General features: G+C 40.9%; 1 protein-coding gene across 2 annotated transcripts in view; it reads right to left on the reverse strand.

Annotated features, from left to right (window-relative positions):
• slc12a2 (solute carrier family 12 member 2) overlaps nucleotides 1-21,048 on the reverse strand; it is a 121,006-nt gene that overhangs the window by 31,081 nt on the left and 68,877 nt on the right. For both annotated transcript variants that reach the window (XM_077243436.1, XM_077243437.1), the window contains exons 14-20: nucleotides 19,695-19,850; nucleotides 19,381-19,480; nucleotides 16,214-16,325; nucleotides 15,326-15,466; nucleotides 14,622-14,728; nucleotides 13,336-13,415; nucleotides 10,626-10,748 (exon numbers count right to left, since the gene is read on the reverse strand). In XM_077243436.1, the coding sequence (XP_077099551.1) occupies nucleotides 10,626-10,748; nucleotides 13,336-13,415; nucleotides 14,622-14,728; nucleotides 15,326-15,466; nucleotides 16,214-16,325; nucleotides 19,381-19,480; nucleotides 19,695-19,850 (819 nt within the window). The remainder of the gene's footprint in view (nucleotides 1-10,625; nucleotides 10,749-13,335; nucleotides 13,416-14,621; nucleotides 14,729-15,325; nucleotides 15,467-16,213; nucleotides 16,326-19,380; nucleotides 19,481-19,694; nucleotides 19,851-21,048) is intronic.

Here is a 21,048-nt window from a genome sequence, read left to right on the forward strand (position 1 = left end):
CTGTGCCCCCACACCGGGCCGCTATGCCGTCCACGTCTGGGCCAGTCATTCCGTGCGGTTCCACTGAAACTTTTTCAGAGGCTCCTGGGGCATATGGCATCTGCAGCCGCGGCAACGCCGCTCGGATTGCTTCATATGAGACCGCTTCAGCTTTGGCTTCGCGACCGAGTCCCGAGGTGGGCATGGCAACACGGCATCCTCCGAGTACCAGTTACTCCGACCTGCCGTCGGACCTTCACCCCATGGTCGAACCTCAGTTTTTCTACATCAACCATCAAGGTGGTCTACGCTCCCGCCGTATGTCGCAACTCAACCACCACCTCCTCATATGGAGTCAGAAGCATCTGAGGTCGCTTCATGCCATTTATATCCCCGGAGCTCTGAACTGTGCAGCCGACGAGCTCTCACGGCTTCAGCCCTTCCCGGGAGATTGGCGACTCCATCCCCAGTCAGTTCAGCTGATTTGGGACCAGTTCGGTGACGCACAGATAGATCTGTTTGCCTCTCACGACTCGACCCATTGCGCCCTGTAATATTCCCTGACCGAGGGCACGCTCCGCACGGATGCACTGGCGCACAGCTGGCCGCGGGGCCGCAAATATGCGTTTCCCCCAGTGAGCCTTCTTGCGCAGAAGAAGCAGGTCATTCTGGTCACGCCGTACTGGCCCACCCGGACCTGGTTCTCCGAACTCGTACTCCTCGCGACAGCACCTCCTTGGCCGATTCCCCTGAGGAAGGACCTTCTTTCTCAGAGACAGGGCAACCTATGGCACCCTTGTCCCGATCTTTGGAACCTCCACGTGTGGCTCCTGGACAGGACGAGGCAGGTTTGAGTACCTTACTACCAGCGGTGGTGGCTACCATCACTTTCGCTAGAGCGTCGTCCACGAGACACGTCGATGCGTTGAAGTGGAACCTCTTCGTCAGCTGGTGCTCTTCTCACCGAGAAGACCCCCGGAGATGTTCGATCAGTGTCGTAATTCCTTCTTTCAAGAAGGGTTGGAGCGAAGGCTGTATCCCTCCACCCTGAAAGTCTATGTTGCCGCTATTGCCGCACACCATGAACCGGTCGAAGGTAAGTCTGTTGGGAAGCACGACCTGATCGTCAGGTTCCGTGCCCCCTTGGTGTGACTGCCCACTCCACCCGGAGTGTGGCGTCCTCTTGGGCTCTAGCGCATTGCGCCTCGCTAACAGACATCTGCAGAGCTGCAGGCTGGGCGACACAGAACACATTCGCCAGATTCTATAATCTCCGAGTGGAGCCTGTGTCCTCTCATGTACTCGCTTCAACCAACTAGTACTGGACCCGCTCAGGTGTCTTCGCTTTCTCGCCATTCCACTCCACGGAATGGATACGTACGGTATATTCCTCAGGTGAGCTCCCCGAAAGCCCAGAGTTCCTCCAGCACTCCTGATGTCGGAGCCAGTGTCTATTGCCTGCGCGTCGGCTAGGTGCCTCCCGTGTGCATGGATCCTCTCCTGAGCGACCCCACATGTGTATTTCCATTGGCAAGCCACCTTGCCACCCCTGGGGTTGAAATATTCCACCTGCGGCTGGACACCCCAGTGTTCCCCATATGCATCCCTCTGGGTCATATGTGTATTCTCTAAGTCTGGGTTGGCAATAATTGCATATTTCCTCTAAGCTATGGGATATGCTCCCCAGTGTACCTTGGTATTCCTGTGCTAAATACGAGTCCTTCGTCCATGCCAGTCTCACGACAGGGATCTCAGATTTACGCAGGGCACTGGAAGACAGCCGAGAAGGTGGCATGATTAGACTGGAAACCCCATTCGTCGCCATCCGACGTAACTCTGAGTGACAACGAAAGGGAACGTCTCGGTTACGCATGTAACCCTCGTTCCCTGAGTAGGGAACGGAGACGTTACGTCAGCCTGCCACTTCCGCTGTACCGCGGGGATCGCCTTAGCTCAGTCTTGGCTCCTCAGCGAAGAAACATATCTGCATGTTGCCAGCGTCTTCCTTTTATACCCACGAGGTAGGGCGGAGATACGCTATGCAAATACCGCAGACCCATGGCATTTCTTTGCCATTGGCTCGTTTTGTAATACTCGAAGTTGATAGGCTTTCTAAGCGAAACCCCATTCGTCGTCATCCGATGTAACGTCTCCGTTCCCTACTCAGGGAACGAGGGTTACATACGTAACCGAGACGATTGCTGCCATCTACAGGAAAACAAACACTTTTAAAATTAAAATAAAATGAAACTACACCAGATGGCTGCAGAGGATTACTCAATGGATAATTCACCACTTCCACATAGGTGTACAACTTTCCGCAGGTTTTTCCATTTCGATTTGTAAAAATATTATCATAATATAAAATATGTATTATGAGAATAAAATGACCATTTGCAAAGTTAAGCATTCTTTTGTATTAAGTATAATTTTTTTTAGCCACATTACAGTCAAACCTGAACATGAGGTTATGTGTGTTATATGCGTTTCAATGTGTGTGTTTGCATTTGTTCTCCATCTACGGATATGTAATGGTGTCACTTCATTTCTGTGTGTTCTGCATTGTAGCTGAAGTGTTTATGACAAATTATTCAAGATAGAGCAACTTGTCTCACCCATTCATTTTCCTGTGTGATCTTTTGGGTAGGTTGTTTTGTGTATGCGTAGGTTGTTTTGTGTATGCGTTTACTTCGCAAGTATCATCTGGGGCATACCTGTCAAGTATCCCGTTTTGGCCGGGAAAGTCCCGTATTTAACCCTTCTTTCCCGCCGTCCTCCCGTATTAGTATTTTCCCGTAAATCTCCCGTATTTTAACCTGCGCTATTAAAAAATAATAATGGCCCGGGCGGATAAAAAAAAAAAAAAAAACATTCGCAATCTGAGCTCTGTCACTAGCCACGCGATAACTGCCACCTCCAGTAGCCTACTACAGGGAAAGTTGTCGCGAGGTTAGTGTGTGGGTGAGGTCAGAAGATGAGTGACACGGGAAAAAAAAAAAAAAAATCGGAGACGGTTGATGGACGCTACGACAGAGACGGAAGGCACTCCTGCCACAAAACCAAAACCCTCATGTAAATACCGAGATCAATGGGACAGCGAATTTACTTTTCTGAAGAGGAGCAGGGTAGGGGACAGTCACGCGTTTTGTAACTGCGACTTTAGCATCTTAAAACCTGTTAACCGTTGCCAGTGCGCCGGCGGGATTGCTGTTCGATTGCTGTTCCTGATCCTGATCGATTGCTCCTGTCTGCCTAGCTGCCTGCTGTGTTTTGTTTGCTTCGAGGCTGTAAGCTCCGTCTAAGCCTCGTATTAGCTTTGTATTTCTTTCTGTTTTGAACCATCATTTACTACCATTTCTAGTTTTTTATACTACTAAATACAGCTTAGACAACATCTCAGATTAACCTGACATCGCTAGCTTCCGTTATAGTTAGAACAACACGCTAGTAACTCGCTAGCCTGTTAACGCGCCACCCCTGCGCTCAGTTATTTATTTATTTTTCTCTCGCGCGCCCGCGCCTCTGAGTTCATAAAAAGCCCAGGTGAGTAAGAATCAGTCAACAAACACGGTGAGTAATGTCTTGTCCTGTTATTGTCACCTGCACTTCATGTTACATGTTTAGCATAGCCTTCCCCGTCGGCAATATAGGGTTTATATGTGATAAATGCAAGGAAACAGACAGGCTGACGGAGAAGATTTCAGAATTAGAAACACGCATCCAAACTTTAATTGAGGATAGTAAGTGTGCTAGAGCTTTAGATTCTACTTTGGATGCGCCTAGCATAGTGAACTCTTTACATGATTCGGTTCCGGCTGAATTATTGCCTGTGCAGCCAGGCAGATGGGTGACAGTGAGGGATCGCTCTAGTCACGGATCAAAAAAACAGTCTTCCGTTCCGATTACCACAACAAATCGATTTGCCCCACTCAGTGAAACACTCACTGAGAATTCTGTTGATTGTGCCCTGGTATTTGGCGATTCTATTACACGGAACGTGAAGATAGGGACACCAGCCAACATAGTCACATGTTTGCCGGGAGCCAGAGCGCCTGACATCAAAGCAAATTTAAAAGTGCTGGCTAATGCTAATCATAAATTCTCTAAGATTGTTATTCACGTCGGCACTATAGATGTTCGACTCCGCCAGTCGGAGATCACCAAAATTAATATTAAAGAGGTGTTTGAACTCGCAAGTACGATGTCAGGCACTGTAATTTGCTCTGGCCCCCTTCCTGTTCGAAGGAGTGATGAGATAGTTAGCAGATTGTCATCACTCAATGGCTGGCTGTCTAAGTGGTGTCCGCAAAATAATATAGAATTCATAGACAATTGGAAAAGTTTTTGGGGCAAACCTGACCTGTTGAAAAGAGATGGTATTCATCCCTCCTGGGATGGTGCTGCTCTTCTCTCTAGTTATTTGGCTCATAGTCTTAGAGACAAAACATGACAATCTGGGGCTCAGGTCAGGAAGCAGACAAACTGGCTAAACCGACCGTCTGCTAGCGGCCTCGCGTCACCAAGGTCAGATAAATCCCATCACATAGAGGCTCTTTCACCTAGATATCATCATATAGAGACTGTGTCTGTTCCCCGAATTTGGAAATCCAAAAAACGTCCAAACCGATCTAAGGTTAAAAATGTAATTGATATTCAACAAATAAAAAATAGATATAATACAGATGAGCAAACGATAAAGCTTGGGTTGCTGAATATTCGATCCCTTACTTCAAAAGCACTCATAGATAATGATATGATTTCAGATTATAACCTAGATGTGCTGTGTATGACAGAAACCTGGCTAAAACCAGACGATTACATTACTTTAAATGAGTCCACCCCTCATGATTACTGTTATATACATGAACCTCACCTGAAAGGCAAAGGGGGAGGTGTTGCTGTAATTTATAGTAATATTTTCAAAACCACTAAAAAATCTAGTTTAAAATATATTTCTTTTGAAGTGTTGGTGCTTAATGTAAAAATATATAATGTAAACGATAAATCAAGTTTGAGAATTCTGCTGGCAACTGTATACAGGCCACCAGGGCACCATAAAGATTTTTTCAAAGAATTTGCTGACTTGCTGATAGCTTAGAAGAACTTGATATTGCAACAGAAACTTTTAACTCTCTCCTTTCCAGCACTTTAGATACAGTTGCTCCGTTGCGCTTAAAGAAGATTAAAGAAAATAGTCCAACACCGTGGTACAACGAGCACACCCGGGCCCTTAAGAGAGCAGCCAGAAAAATGGAGCGCAACTGGAAGAAAACAAAACTATAGGTATTCCAGATTTCATGGAAGGAGAGCTCGATTGCTTACAGAGAGGCTTTAAAAGCTGCTAGATCTGCATATTTTTCAACCCTATTAAAAGAAAATAAACATAATCCAAGGTATTTATTTGAAAAAGTGGCTACACTAACGAAAAAGAAAGCTTCAAGCCCAGAAGTTTCCAAGAAACACAGCAGTAATGACTTTATGAACTTCTTCACTTATAAGATTGATAATATTAGGGACAAAATTATAACTATGCAACCGTCTACTACAGCATCACATCAGGGAGTGAATTATAGTCTCCCCGAGGTAAAATTTGATTCATTTGTTGCCATAGGAGAGGAAGAATTTTGCAAACTCGTTAATTCATCTAAATCGACAACATGTATGCTAGACCCTATACCGACTAAACTACTGAAAGAGATGCTTCCAGAAGTCATAGATCCTCTTCTTAACATCATTAATTCATCTTTGTCTCTAGGATACGTACCAAAAATCTTTAAGCTGGCTATGATTAAACCGCTTGTTAAAAAAACGCAACTTGATCCTACAGAATTAGTCAATTACAGGCCGATCTCAAATCTACCTTTTCTGTCAAAGATACTAGAAAAGGCAGTATCCTCACAACTGTGTTCCTTTCTTAAAAGAAATGGTATCTGCGAGGATTTCCAGTCAGGATTTAGACCGCACCATAGCACTGAGACAGCTCTCATTAGAGTCACAAATGATTTGCTCTTATCATCCGATCGTGGTTGTATCTCTCTATTAGTGTTACTTGATCTTAGTGCTGCTTTTGACACCATTGACCACAACATTCTCTTAAATAGACTAGAAAACTATGTTGGCATTAGTGGAATTGCATTAGCATGGTTTAAATCATATTTATCTGACCGCTGTCAGTTTGTAGCAGTAAATGAAGAGATGCCTTATCGATCACAAGTTCAGTATGGCGTACCACAAGGCTCAGTACTAGGACCGCTGCTGTTCACTCTGTACATGCTACCTTTAGGAGATATCATTAGGAAACATGGAATTAGCTTTCACTGTTATGCTGATGATACTCAGCTCTATATATTTCTTCCAAACCTAACGAAACTCACCAATTCACAAAATTATCGGAATGCATAGTTGATATCAAAAAATTGGATGACTAGTAATTTCCTACTACTAAATTCTGAAAAAACAGAGATTCTAATTATTGGACAAAAAACTTCCACACTTATTAACCTAGAATACAGTCTAACACTTGATGGCTGCTCTGTTAAGTCTTCGTCGTCAGTTAGGAACCTGGGTGTGCTCTTTGATACCAATCTTTCATTTGAAAGTCACGTGTCTAGTGTCTGTAAAACCGCATTTTTCCATCTTAAAAATATATCGAAATTACGTCATATGCTCTCATTGACAAATGCGGAACAACTAGTTCATGCGTTCATGACATCAAGGCTAGATTATTGTAATGCTCTACTGGGTGGTTGCCCTGCACGCTTAATAAACAAACTACAGCTAGTTCAAAACGCAGCCGCTAGAGTTCTTACCAGAACCAGGAAGTACGACCATATTAGCCCGGTTCTGTCAACACTGCATTGGCTCCCTATTAAACATCGTATAAATTTTAAAATATTGCTGATTACTTACAAAGCACTAAATGGTTTAGCTCCCCAGTACTTGAGCGAGCTCTTAACGCATTATAGTCCTTCACGTCTATGCGATCTCCAAACTCCGGCCAGTTGATAATACCTAGAATATATAAATCGACTGCTGGCGGTAGATCCTTTTCCTATTTAGCACCAAAACTTTGGAACAATCTTCCTAACATTGTCCGGGAAGCAGACACAGTCTGTCAGTTCAAAGCTAGACTAAAAACACATCTCTTTGACCTAGCATTCACATAACACTCTATAGCCTTCTATAAATCGATATTAGGCTGCTTAGATTAGGTCAGCCGGAACTGGGAACGCTTCCCTCAAATCCTGATGTACTCGTTACATCATAAGAAGAATGGCATCTACGCTAATTTTAGTGTCTTTGTTTATCCCGAGGTTTTCCCGCAGCCTGCTGGATCCAGGCCGTTTCCAGATCTGACGAAGGACTTTCGCCTGGACCTGATGACAATGCAGTGCTGAAGTGCCAACTAGCCTCTCCCTATGGAGGATCCCTATACCACTCTACAGATAAAGCGTTGTGGAATTTTTCGGTTCGCGTACCGACCCAAAGTGATAAGATAAAATAAAAATTCTGCATCAAAATTTATAGACAAGTAGTTTGTTTAGGCATGGTTTGTAAGGAATTACAAACCTGCGCACATATATTCAAACGCACATAACTATAGAATCAATTCTTAATGCGCATGTGAACGCCATCAGCGTCTATCACAGGTTCACGTTTAAAGTCTGTTTAGAGAGAACGGTGTCGTCTTAGCGGCCCCTAATTTAATAACAAATGATCATTTAGACGGAAGTGAATCAATCAAAACTAACTTTAGCTGGAAAAAACATTTTTCAAGAGCCACTATAAAACCAAACCAATCTCTGTTACCTTAAATTATATGTTTATCTCTGTAAAGCTGCTTTGAAACAATCTACATTGTTAAAAGCGCTATATAAATGAGGATGACTTGAAGCGTTTTTTGTTTGTTTAAATAGTTCAAAGTTTTCAGATTTAATGTTATTACCTTGACAAACTATACATCATTAAAAAGATATAACACTCAAGTTTCAGTATTGGACCACTATTGTATTCTCAGAAACTTTGAAGATGTTTCATACAAAATAAATTTCTAATAACTTTACAAAACTTTGTAGCTATTAATAACTATTTTTTCATTATGACAATAATTAATTCTACATTTACAATAAACTGCCAGGTGTCAGCTTTCAAATGAGATCATACTTGTGATTTTAGTGCAAAGTGTTTATGAACTGTAAGCTATCTGTTTCAGTTTGGGTATGCCATTTCTGAGGATTTTTCAAAAGTGGGGTTGCAGCTTAACAGGTTAAAGAATGCAAAGTCTGCAACAAATTTGAACAATAACTCACTAAAAGAGTACAGAAAAGTTATGTGAAATGTAAATAAAAACTGTAAAAGAAAAGCAATATGAAATTAAAAGAATGTGTGGAATGAAAATAAAATGTAAATGTAGAGACAAGCAATGTTAAATGAACAGAAAATATGCAAATAAGCCTTTAAAATAAATGCTCTTCATATATACCCTTTTGTGTTTTCATTTAAGCTATAACACTTGTCTTAAAATGTAAGGGATAACGTGACTGGAGCTTGGTTGCGGTGGTGGGACTGCTCGCGGTGGGCGCCGGAAAATTTCCCTTATTTTCAAATCCAAAACTTGACAGGTATGATCTGGGGTATCAACAGTGCATAAGGGCTGTCAATGAATGCTTCAGGTGTGGGGTAGACCTGAAAACTTTTGTGAATGCATATTTAGGAAAATTGGCACACATGGTGACAGGCCACATTTCAGCAAATTCTGCTTCACTAAAATCCTCAACGCATCTGATCAACGAAGCGGTCCATCTACAGAGAGCACCTTCTCGTATGGTCATTTTCTGCAGTTTTCTCATCTGCCTGACCCCTGTTGATCACCGCTTGCAGCTATATTTGTTTTTTTTGAGTATTTTCTCACCCTGCAGAGAGCCCTGCGATGTCAGATGGTGCTGAGAGGCCCAAACTTCAGACCTCCATGCAATTTATCATAGACTGACTACAAACATGACAAGCCGTGTAAACACTCGCACTGTTCCCAGCGCAGACACATCTGAGAACACTGTTTGTTGTGGGGCTGGACGATTTTGGCTAAAATCATAATCGCGATTAATCGAACAAGTTACCTCGGTTACGATTATTGAACGATTATTTTAAAAAAAATTCTCTCATGTGTCACTGTCAAGGCTTATACTGTAAATATGTTCACGGTTATTTTTTGAAAGAATGCATAATCCTATCTTTGTGATTCTAAAATAAGGAAACACACAGATAGCTTTTAATGCTTACTTATTAAATATTTCAAACAATTGAATCAAACAAAGCATACAATGCTTGAAATAAAAACGTCTTATAAAAAATTAATTAAGTTTTAATGTAAAAAGAAAGTTTCCTAAAAATGTAGAAAATAATTCTTTTTGTAAACAAAATAAATTATTGTAAATATTGCCATCTTAAAAGTAAAATATAACTTGTATTAAACTAAAAAAAACTAATCCTTTTCATATTGTGTAGCATTTGTAAATGCTTGTGTTATCGAAACCTGCTTTGTGGAGTGGAGGCACTTGTTGCTGGGCGTTTGTCAGTCTCTCTCTGTTTTCGCGTGTTTCTTTGGTACAAGCGGGTCCTGTTGCTGAGTTGACTCAGTGTTTGAGTTCCCTTTCACACAGAGATTCCGGAAAATACACGGATAAAGTGGCCCGGGATTTGACCCGGGTTCTTTTGACTTTGGTTCATTCAGACACTGCCAGTGATTTTCCGGAATCAAGAGAGTGCGTTCACACAGACACACACAACCCGCAAAGACACGTGACATGTCCCAGCGGCGTCTATAGTTTGCTTATGAGCTGCGATTACTCTCTCGAGAAACCACGCTTGTGCATTTTTTTCTCTCTGATTCGATCATAAACTAGCGCATTACGAACCATTTCACGCTGGCGAACGATCCCGGCTTAGCACCATCATTATGACACGGCATTGATTACGGCTTTTGTTCACATAACGCGCGTTCGGGGACTGAACACGGCAATGTTAAATATGTCCCCAACCTGGCGTCAATCCCGGGTCGTGTTTGTGTTCACACAAAGGGTGTTTGTTCTGGCAATTTCCCGGGATCAAAGCGCTGTGTGAAAGGGGCTCATGTTGCTTTAATGTCGCAGACTGGACGGGGCGGAGTTACGTGACTACACACGCGGTAATATGTTTTAAGGGGAAAGTAGGCTACATTAACACACAGTGGGCGGAAATATTAATAGGATTAATAAACCGATATAACCGACATGGAAAAATTACGTCGGTTATAGGCTCTGAATTTCGGTTTCGATTACTTTTCGATTAATCATCCAGCCCTAGTTTGTTGTTTGTGGTGTTGTGTTGGGCAGAACTTTTCAGAAAACACATGGAGTGTGGATGAGTTGGGATGTGAAATGCTTTGGATGAGAACAGGCCCCAAAGGGACATGAAGGATCAGAAGGTCAACATATGACTTCTGCTCTGAGCAACTACTGCCGAAGAGGAACATTTTACTAAACTCCTGGGAAATAATCTCATCTGAGATTTCGCTTTCAGCATTTTCTCCCAGAAAAGAAGTTTATTTAAATGACAACTTCAAAACCAGAGCTTATCCATGAACACACAGATGTGAAGGTGCTGCTAACCTTTCTGGACGGCTGGGCTGTTCTGGACACTGGTGGTCTTGGAGGAGGGTTTCGACGAGTCTCCATCCGAGTCTTTACTCATGTCAACCGAAACCACCACATCCTTCAAACCTGAAGAATCATCTTTAGAGACAATGCAAAGTTCAGCTTTGAGGTCAGGGCAAATTCAAATTGAGCATGGATGGCAAGTTAACAGAAAATGGCCTCATTACATGGACAATTTCATCCGCACAAACACTAAATGTCTATAATCACGCATGTCCAGCTGTGAACATCATGCGGTCCATCTCAATGCTTTAAAGCAGTGGTTCTCAAACTTTTTCGGTCATTCCCCACTTTGGACAAGGGGGAATTATCGAGCCCCACCTGCCCCCCTCGCCCCAACACAATGCTAATGAAAAACGCAAAAAGCTTAAAATGTTCCAATTTATTGAAGTAACAAGTAGTATCAGTATAGTAACAAGTTGTTTCTAAATACAAACTATCTACATCAAATAACAGTAAGTTCAATAATAAAGAAAATTATTATATATATAAGTGCAGCTGTGTCATAACTTGCATGAAATTCAAAAATAGAGAAAATAAAAGTGCAGTTGTGTATCAAGTTCAAAAATAGAAAAAATAGAAAAAATTATATATTACACATATTAAAATAGACATAACATACTGTGTTTGATATGGAATTAAAATGATGGGCAGTGTAAACTAATGATTAAATATTTTAATATTCCTTTGTTCCGATCAGAGCATGTGAGCGGAGAATGCACTGAATATTCTTCCGCTCGCTCATTCCGCTCAGGGTCGCTCAACACAGAATGGCCTGCTGGTTTGAAAATATGTGGAATAAGTCTCCGACTTAAGTTTTTTTTTTCTATTCGACTAATAGTTGTTCATTTAAGCCATTAGTGGACAAATCGCCCCTTTATATTGATTTAAAGGAGCCGTATGTAAGAATGTGTCCAAAACTGGTACTGCAATCCCTTTCAAATGACTGTAGAGCGGTGTATCCCCTCCCCCTCCTCCCTGACTCCAGGTTGCCAGATAGGCTGCAGGATCCAGCAGGAACGTATACAGGCTGCTACAAGAAGCTTTTTCTGTTAATTATGTTTATGCTTCAAATGAGAGATGTTTTGCAAAGTATAATCGCAAAAATTTACTAATGGCGATTAGCCCAATATAATCGTAAAGATGTACGCTCGCATGTGACAGTACATTGTTAGAACAGTAGCTGTTAGTCTAACTTGTAACGGTAGGTATCTGTCATTAACGTAAGTACAAGCACAAGCCTCTGTCACTGTGTGTAACCGATATCAAAGATACAGCTATTCATTTAGCTGACGCTATAAGTGAAAGCGACCAGCTGTATTTTTTTTTTAACTTACCCAGCAGTACACGTCCATAACGCTTAAATATGTGATGTGAAAGCTTACGTGTCATTCTATTATTTTTGGCAGTAGGACTTGCATTATAAACAGTAATGGGCGTGCTAATGTTGTTTTCCTCTGCGTCTCAGCATAATGCCAGAGAAACGGGCTCTGATAATGCATTGCTAATGTTAGTAATGACGACTCGCAGTTTTTATTAGCCAAACAATTCCTTACCTATTCAATTTGATGACCCACCTCCTCCATAGGAGCTAACGTTATGTTACTTTGCACGAACATGCATAACTTTGTTCGACTGTCATGAATATTTGAAATGTCCATTTACATCAAGTACAAGTTAGCCAAACATTGATGAATCTTAGTTACCTGTCCAGAAATTCTTCTCCGTTTTCAGCCGGCTCCATCTTTCAAAGGCATCTCTATACAGATCCTTGTTTTATTTCGGACTTTGTCACAAAGTATTTTGGATTCATAACGAGTTTTTTTTGGTTTCGCAACGTTAGACATTTTTTTGATAACTAGAGCAGAGCTGGCAATCCAGATGCCGCAATACTACTGACTACTACTACGTGATTGGTAGATAGATGGAGGGTGGCGCATCAGACCAAAACACAACATGACAACATCAACATAAGTTAAGGGCTGCAACTTCACTTTTTAAATGACAATATCCTGGCCGGACTACTGTTGTCAGTGATATAAGTATTTGAAATGAACATAATTTCTTAATGTCTAGTGACACATCAGGGCCATTTTATGATTAATTGAAATACGTTTCTTACATACAGCTCCTTTAATTACTTAGATAGGCTATACAGGATAATGAGCGTTATATAGCCGCACTCAAGCGCACGAATAAAGCTTGCCACAAAGAACCGGCAAAAATAATGATTATGAATGTGTAAAAAATAGCAAGGAGACATTTAATTGTTTGTTTATTAATAAACTAGTGTTTTTTGTTTCGCTGCAAAGATGAAGTTGACGTTGCGGACTCGCCATCAACGAATAAAGATATAAAGGCATAAAAAGGAATCCTCCCGTTTGGAGCGCCCCACCTGTCATGTCTCTATTCCTCACCAGTGGGGTGCGCCCCACACTTTGAGAACCTCTGCTTTAAAGAGTTAAAATACTTTCCTTTACATTCCCTCTCATAGGAACAGAATCAATATCATATGTGTGTAGTTCATAGCTAGTGAACTGCTGATGACACATTTTCCTGAAGCTAACAGACAATAACGCAACAGCATTAAGCAGAAGCACTTGTCAAAATATGCTTATTTTAAGAAATGACTGGTTAATGTAGTAATAAATGTACTGCACTGTACCTTGGCCTTGAATGTGAGAAATATCGAGTCCCTCTCGCAGTCTGAGAATGACGACACCGTACTGGAAATCAAACGCATCGCTACACACACAAAAACAAGAGTTAATGTCTCACAGGAGGACGACCAAAACCATTTACATCAAAGCTGCATTTGCTCATAAACATCTGTTCATTAGATGTATATGCAATAGAAATACTTCGGTGCATCTGAAAAGGACAGGGCACATTTATGAAAAACAAATGTCAGAAAACATAAATGTTCATTGTGCTGTTATGTTTGCAGCTCATCACTGGTGTGGTTCCTGAAGGAGCTACCGTGTGTAGATAACCAGTGCTTAATTTGAGCTGGATCTTGTTATGGAAAACGTCAGATTTTGTATTTTTGCGTTCCGACATTTGTTTTTACATGATCTGGCATAAACAAGTGCATTACATGATGACAGTGCATGCGTGTGAGAGAGAGCAAGCGCGGGTTAATGCAAATGTATTTATTTTAGAGGTTATGTTTTGCAGCATATATATTTTTGATCAGCTTTCTTAAGTTCAAGAGAGTGTATATACCTGATGAACTATTCTAATAAAAATAAGTTAATATCGCCAAATGTCAAAAAGACAGTCAAGCATATATTCCTTTTCCATATCCACGTTTAAAGCCGATGTTTCTGATTAAAAGAGCTCCCGATAGCACTGCTAATACTAATCAGGATAGCAGACACGAGCAACGGGAGTTTGATCAGTCAGAATCAGAAATCCATGAAATGGAAAAGGCAACAATGTCATCGGTGAGAGAATATCACTGATCAACTGAATGATTTTTGGCCTCAATGTAGCTATACACATGACAAGATAATACACTAGGCTGTAGTTAAAGCTGTGCAGAAACTTGTGAAGGATGCTCTGAGTTCAGTGACGTCATTGTGTGTGTTCCGGGAAAACCTGAGCTGTTTTGTCAGTGTCGGTCACGGCACCTTTTGATAATTTGCAACTATTAATTTACAAATTAAGCACTGTAGATAATGTACAAGCATTTCTGAGCGTGAGTATCTTTGACGCCACTGCTGCCCCGGTGACAAGCTGTTTTGCACAGTTTTTGCATCTATTTCTCGCTCTACTGCAGCAAAAAGAAAAACTCAAGAAACTCATGTTACATGGAGGACTCTGGGACATAACCAGATTTCAGGAAAACCACTTGTATCATTGTACAAGCACAGTAAAAACTGATGACACACTAATTCAAGAGTATGATTATTAATAGTGTGTCGATTTGAAACGGAAGATTAAACCCACTGTATGAGGTTTATGTAGGTCTCAACATTCTTTATATCTCCAATACGCCAGTCGTTTTTGAAACCAAGCACCAGAGTGTTGGGCCTCAATCTACCCAGTCCAGCAGCCTGTAAAACACACACACTTTGGTTTATTAGGACTTTCCATAGGCAAAACATTGTTTAATACGGAGCTCATGACATTTTCTATAACTCAACTCTCATAGAAAACGTTTTGCATTTTTTTACTAAAACATTTGGTATGCTTATTCAGTGTATTTGATTTACTGCCTCAGTTAGCATGTCCAATAATGTTGAGAGTCAGGTTTTGGGAGGCCAATTTTGGCCCCATAATGTAGGTCAAATTAGCAAATGCACACACGGCAGAAGTAAATATCTTAAAATAGGTTAAAGGACAGAAGTCAGCTGTGAGCCGATTACAGAGTCACGTGAACAGTGCACTGAGGAGGAACCAAAAGGGCCAAGTCATTTTAGTCCAATTGGTGCAAATGAGCTTCTGACCAATGAAAACGCTAAAGTTAAAAAAGCAATAACTTTGTAAGGATTGACATGCACATTATGTGAGCCAACTTTGGTAAACATTGAACAAAACTTTTAGGAGAAGCAAAAACATTTTCTAAATTAACCAGTGAGCAAGATCCTAAAAACAAGTATTAAACAAATATTTTGTGAATGGGACTATACAATTTTAAAATGCACACACACCTGCAGCAGGAACTGTGTTCCTTGCCGAAGGTCTTCAGCCACCACGGGTGTGTAAAATGCCTTGGAGTTGTTGTTGAGGAGCCACCTCTGGTAGCGCACCATATCACCGTTCAACTCTTTGAAGTTGGGCCGCCGAGAGCTCTGTGAACGAACACAGAAACGAAAGAGACCAGTTGAAGTGATGCCACAGGAACATTAAGTCAGGTCTTTATTTATATACTACAATACAGACTGTTTCAAAGCAGCTTTACAGTGATAACAGGAAAATAATGATCAATGATGCAAACAGAGTTCAGTTCTGCTGTAAAGCAACTCTAAAAAGACAATAGTGTCATTGTTCAGTTCAGTGTTGATTCAGTTCAGTTCTATAACTGCGTAAAGATCATCAATTATGAAATGAGTTAAATTCATGAATAAAACAGCTCTGGAGCTGTGATGTCATCGTCCAGCTCAGCTCAGTTCTCATACAACAGTGTCAGTTCAGTCAGATCAATAATATTGCTGAATATTAAGTGTCCTCAACTAAGCAAGCAGGGACAAGAACCCAAACTCCATCAGTGACAGAATGGAGAAAAAAACTTGGAGAAACCAGGCTGGTGCGATTTTGATTCTAGGAACGTGTTTTTTAAAATGAGCTCATGGAAGCTTTTCCAGACAATGTACTCTTGATTAGCATGGTCCACACGGACCCCTAAAGGACACCGGTTTGTTTTCAACACCTATAAATCACTGTCCCCACTGAGTTCAGGGAAGTTTTATTACACCAAGAACATGTGCTAATTAGCAGAGTCAAAACCGAATTAAACAACATTCTACTAGCTTCTGAAACACACACACCACATGTTCTCCACGTATTGACAGATATCAGACGTTAGAGAAGGTACTCACGATGCGCACATGACCGCACACCATCAGACCCACGTTCTTGGTGAAGGCATGGACCAGATGAAGAATAGCTGGTCGTGAGTTTGGAGCTCCAGTCATCACCAGACACTGAGGCCTAGAAGAGAACACCACACCATCACATGTCATCTGAACATCACACACGCAAGATCTTTAGAAGAGACACACCACACCAGCACATGTCATCTGAGCATCACACACCGCGAGATCCTCAGAATATTGTACATTGGCGTTCATTTAAGTGTAAAGCGCCATAAACTGCGACATCAAGCAAAAGCAGCACATAGTGTGCAGTGCATTACGTTCTCATGACCTCTAGGGTCATCGGTCCAGTCGAGAGCAGAACACACAGCTCACATTAGAGAGCTTCAAAGCAAAAATGTTAAGAATAAAACAGGATTATGCCGAGGGTAAAGCATTTGATTTGAAGGTACCGTCAGAAAACCGGTAATCTCTGATCCTGGAGGATCTAGCAGCTCTTCCTCTGCTCTCAACATGTGATTCAGTCTGAGCACATACATTAAACACTTTACACTGAATAGGAGTCAATCTAGAGCACTCATAATGAAACAAAACACTATTAAATCTATTTTTCCTCCATCAATTCCATTATGATTTTTCATGCATGTCTTAGTCACTCAATCATTTGACATATTTTGATTGCATTTAAAGAAAAATTGTTTAACAATCAATGGCAAAGATTTTCAAGCTTGAACTAGTCAAGCGACCATTGAAGCTTTAAGCTTGACTTTGCCTGGAGTCAGATTTAAACCATGATAAAACCATGATCGCACTTCTGCAGGCCAACGTTAACAAGTTGTTTTTTTCTCTGGAAATTCTAAAACGCTTAATGTGAAAAAAGCTTTTAAAACGCTTAAAGGGCACTTTTACATGGCTTAATGTATAGTACATACCACATTAAGAAACCATACTATTTGCAGATAAGCAGATGAACCCAGAATATGAACGCAACGTGTTCCTCATATAGAAAGTCATGTAAAGCGTTTTCTTTATAATAACGGTTTTCAATTGGAGGAAAATTAGCGTTTAATTAAACTCGTTGCGTTCATATTCTGGGCTCATCTGCTTTTCTGTAGGCTACATAAGGTGTGTACAGAATTTGATCTATTAATATAACTGTCTTAGGACATTTAGGACAAGCCTTTAAAGGTGCAATGTGTAAATATTTTGAGTATCTATTAACAGAAATGCAATATGACATCCATAACTATGTGTTCAGTGGTGTATAAAGAACTTACTTAATAAACCGTAATGTTTTTATTACCTTAGAATGAGGCATTTTTATCTACATAGGCGCGGGAATCCCCTTCTATGAAGGTCGACACATTGTGACGTCATGTTTCTACCGTAGCCGAAAGCGTTACAGAGCGCGTTTCGTCACTACCTTGAAAGAGAAGCCGCAGAAAGCTAGAAGCTAGCCATAAACACCGCGAGTAGTGACTTTTCCATTGTCAGTGGTGTAAAATATGTAGTTGGATTGTTTCATGTAACTTAATTCTTCTCCCTCGCTGTGTTATGGCTTTGCAATGTGGGGATAAATGTGCTGGTTACGTTCGTGAGACAGCTGATTAGTACTCTTGTCATTGACCGTAAAACAGTTACAGGAATCACCAACCCGTCGATCTTGGAAGCATTTTAAGTCGATCGAGTTTCCAAAATCAGAGAAAAAAAGCCTATTGTGTGTAGTAAATGGTGTCTAGGGGATGCGGAGGCGCGCGCGCTGTTACAATCACGTTATTTTTGCCGCACGGACCTTTGGGCTCATGCGGACGCGTCCAGTATAAACAAGGCTTAACGCTTTAACCAGCTCAGCCACAGTAACAGCTCATATTAGCCAGCTAAACTTTTAATACCCTGTTAGAAAAAATATATAGTTGCATAGTTTCATGTGGTTCTTCTCCCTCGCTGTATTATGGGTTTGCTATGTGGGGAGAAATGTGCTGGTTACGTTTGTCAGACAATCAACTAATTACTATTATTATATTATATATTAAGACCCTTGATCCTCACCTGACTATGGCTTTGTAAACTTTATCCATGATGTGGTTTATAATGGAGTGTGGTACAGAAACTTGGTTTACTCTGGCTATTCTCTGCCGCCTCAGACGACGATGTGTGTCTCATTTTAGCCACCGTAGCTTCTTCGAAAGGGAGGGGTGAGCGGTGGGCTGAGCCCTTAGTGTAAACTCGCAACCGAACCGCTAGATGTCGCTAAAAGTCACACACTGCACCTTTAAACGTTTTTCATGTTAAGCGTTTTAGAATGCATTTTATCCGCGCACACAATTTGAAAAGACTCAAACGGACACAGAGACACAGAGTGAAAGACTAGATTTTTTCTCTCTCGATCAGGTAGGGGTACAAGTGATTTCAAAAATTTTAGCCGGTTCTAATTTGATTTTTGGATGCTTTGAACATGTTTAGAAACTGTCACTCGAGTTTAGCGTTTATTGTTGTTTCTGGAGTTGAAAAGAAAGTTGACAATTCTGGCTATACTTTCGATATTTTAATAATTTATTTATTTTAATTTAATTTATTGATCACTCAGGGTTATCTAATTTAACTATTTGTGGCTTGCGTTTTGAATATATGTTCCCCTGCACTTTAGGCACTTTGCACACATTTGTTCTGCATCTTGTGACTTGATTCTGACTTATTTCGTTTTGTATTTTTATTTATTAGAAAGGTATAGCCTATTCTGTTCTAATTTAATTCTGTTAATTAGTTGTTGATTATTTTTGGGTGCATGATGTTGCGCTCTGTAGGCTACTTAGAGCATTAACTGATTTAATTTGATTTGCATGTGAAATGCAAATCCTATCTGCAGTGTGGCCTTTCTGAAGTTATTTGTGTTATTTCTTAGTTTTATTGATCCGAAATGTTTTTATACATTTTCTTCTATATCTTTGTGTGATGTTCTGTACATCGCGGCTTTGAAATGTTAAAGCCCCGCCCGCTGCCCAACCCCACACACGATTCGACTATTAGGAAGACTTGATGATTCTGATTCAACTATGAAAATCCTTAGTCGGGGACACCCCTAGAAATAAGTGATCAATAAAGTTTTTACAATTACAATTAATAATTACAGGTAGAACAAGCATGAAACACACTTACACACGCTCTATTACCTATAGGTTTTGATGTGGTCAGCTACTCCGCACAGCTGTAAACTGTGTGTCAGGGCCTGATGATAGGTCAGAGCTTGAGTGGACGAGCCCCAGTTCACATCTGTAATTCAATTCAGTACACATTTATTTGTATAGCGCTTTTCGCAATACACATAGTTCCAAAGTAGCTTTACAGAAAATGCAAGACCGCACTATTTCATAAAGAGCCAAATTCCCAAAACCAGAACGCCATCATTAGAACCACCACCCATGGAGGCATTAGTTAGGAAATGTCTGTGCTGAAGAACACATGACTGGTGCTCAAGTATGTTCACCTGGTTTCTTGTAGCTGACGTAGATGTAGAGAGATAAGACAATGACGTTGGTCAAGAGGGCCGCCCACCAGTTGATTATAAACATGACGACACAACATAGGATTGCCCCAGCAAGAGACGCCCACATGTTGTAGTACTTGAAGCTCGGCCTCCATCCTACCCAACAAACATGGAACAAACACTTAGAGATCTCCAGTCAAAACCCAGCGGGCCTGAGGAACTATGGGTTAGGATTTGGCAACATGGTAAAAAGTTCAAATACCCTTATTACAACCATCAACTGGAGCCAACATATCGGAACAAATAGTTGGCATAAAACCAACAATAGTTATTTGTGGTACGAATGTGCTAACTGTGCCATTCTGCTACGATACGTAACAGTATGGGACACAAACAATGGCACACGGGGTGTGTGACAGGACAACTGAGAGCTGCTAGTGAAAGTGGAGAGGGATGTCTCTCTGAACAGTGTCCAGATGCAGAAGATTTCATACGAGCTTGTTAACGGTGTCAAAGCTTCCCAATGTTCTAGAGTCTTTAGAACACAAATTAGTCACAGTCAATACAGTTGAAATGTCACAGTTTTATAAAAGCATGAGAAAAGAATTGATTAAATGAAGTTAGCATAAGTTAGGATTCATAGCAGTTACCACAGCTAGGAAGGGTTCTTGAACACAGTACATGTACTAGAGTAATGGGATTTAGTGGAGTCACGATTACCTTGTAATGCTACAGAAACTACATGACATAAAGGGTACATAAGCGTTTTAAATGGTGTCTGTGAGATATCTGGAGATTGAGTGATGTGGGAAATCTACACATACCCTTTATGTTCATGCAAGTGTGTGCTGAGACTATATACAGTGTGGGAAGTGAAGATATCTACCTGCTGGTCTTCTAGAGCTTTGGTATTGAGGGAAAAACAAACCTCTTTACACAAAGAATAAAGAAATGTGTAAAATTATAACTTCAAAAACAATAAATAGTCAAAAACAATAAATAGTCAATTACAAAATACAATTCAGAAAAGAAAATACTTTCATTTTCATTCAGATATTAAAGGTTTGAGTAACACTCTCTACAGTACAACAAAAACCTCTCCTTACATAGGAACTGTTACTTTGCAAAGCTTTGTGAACTCGATGAGAAGCCCACAAAGCATGATGGGAAGACCATATCACTGCATTCTAGGGGTGTGATGAGATTTCTCGTCGAGTGAAAAGTTGTCTCGCGATATTGCCATGACGGAGCGTGAGGGTGAAATTAGCATAGAATATGCGACCGCTACATTCACATTACATTACCCATCGTGGCCCTGCCTCCACTGTCGTTTTGCTTTTTTATAGAAATAAAA

The sequence above is a fragment of the Siphateles boraxobius genome, unplaced genomic scaffold (assembly GCF_051911475.1).
Source record: "Siphateles boraxobius isolate OS27281-9 unplaced genomic scaffold, OSU_SipBor_1 25, whole genome shotgun sequence".
Classification (NCBI taxonomy): domain Eukaryota; kingdom Metazoa; phylum Chordata; class Actinopteri; order Cypriniformes; family Leuciscidae; genus Siphateles; species Siphateles boraxobius.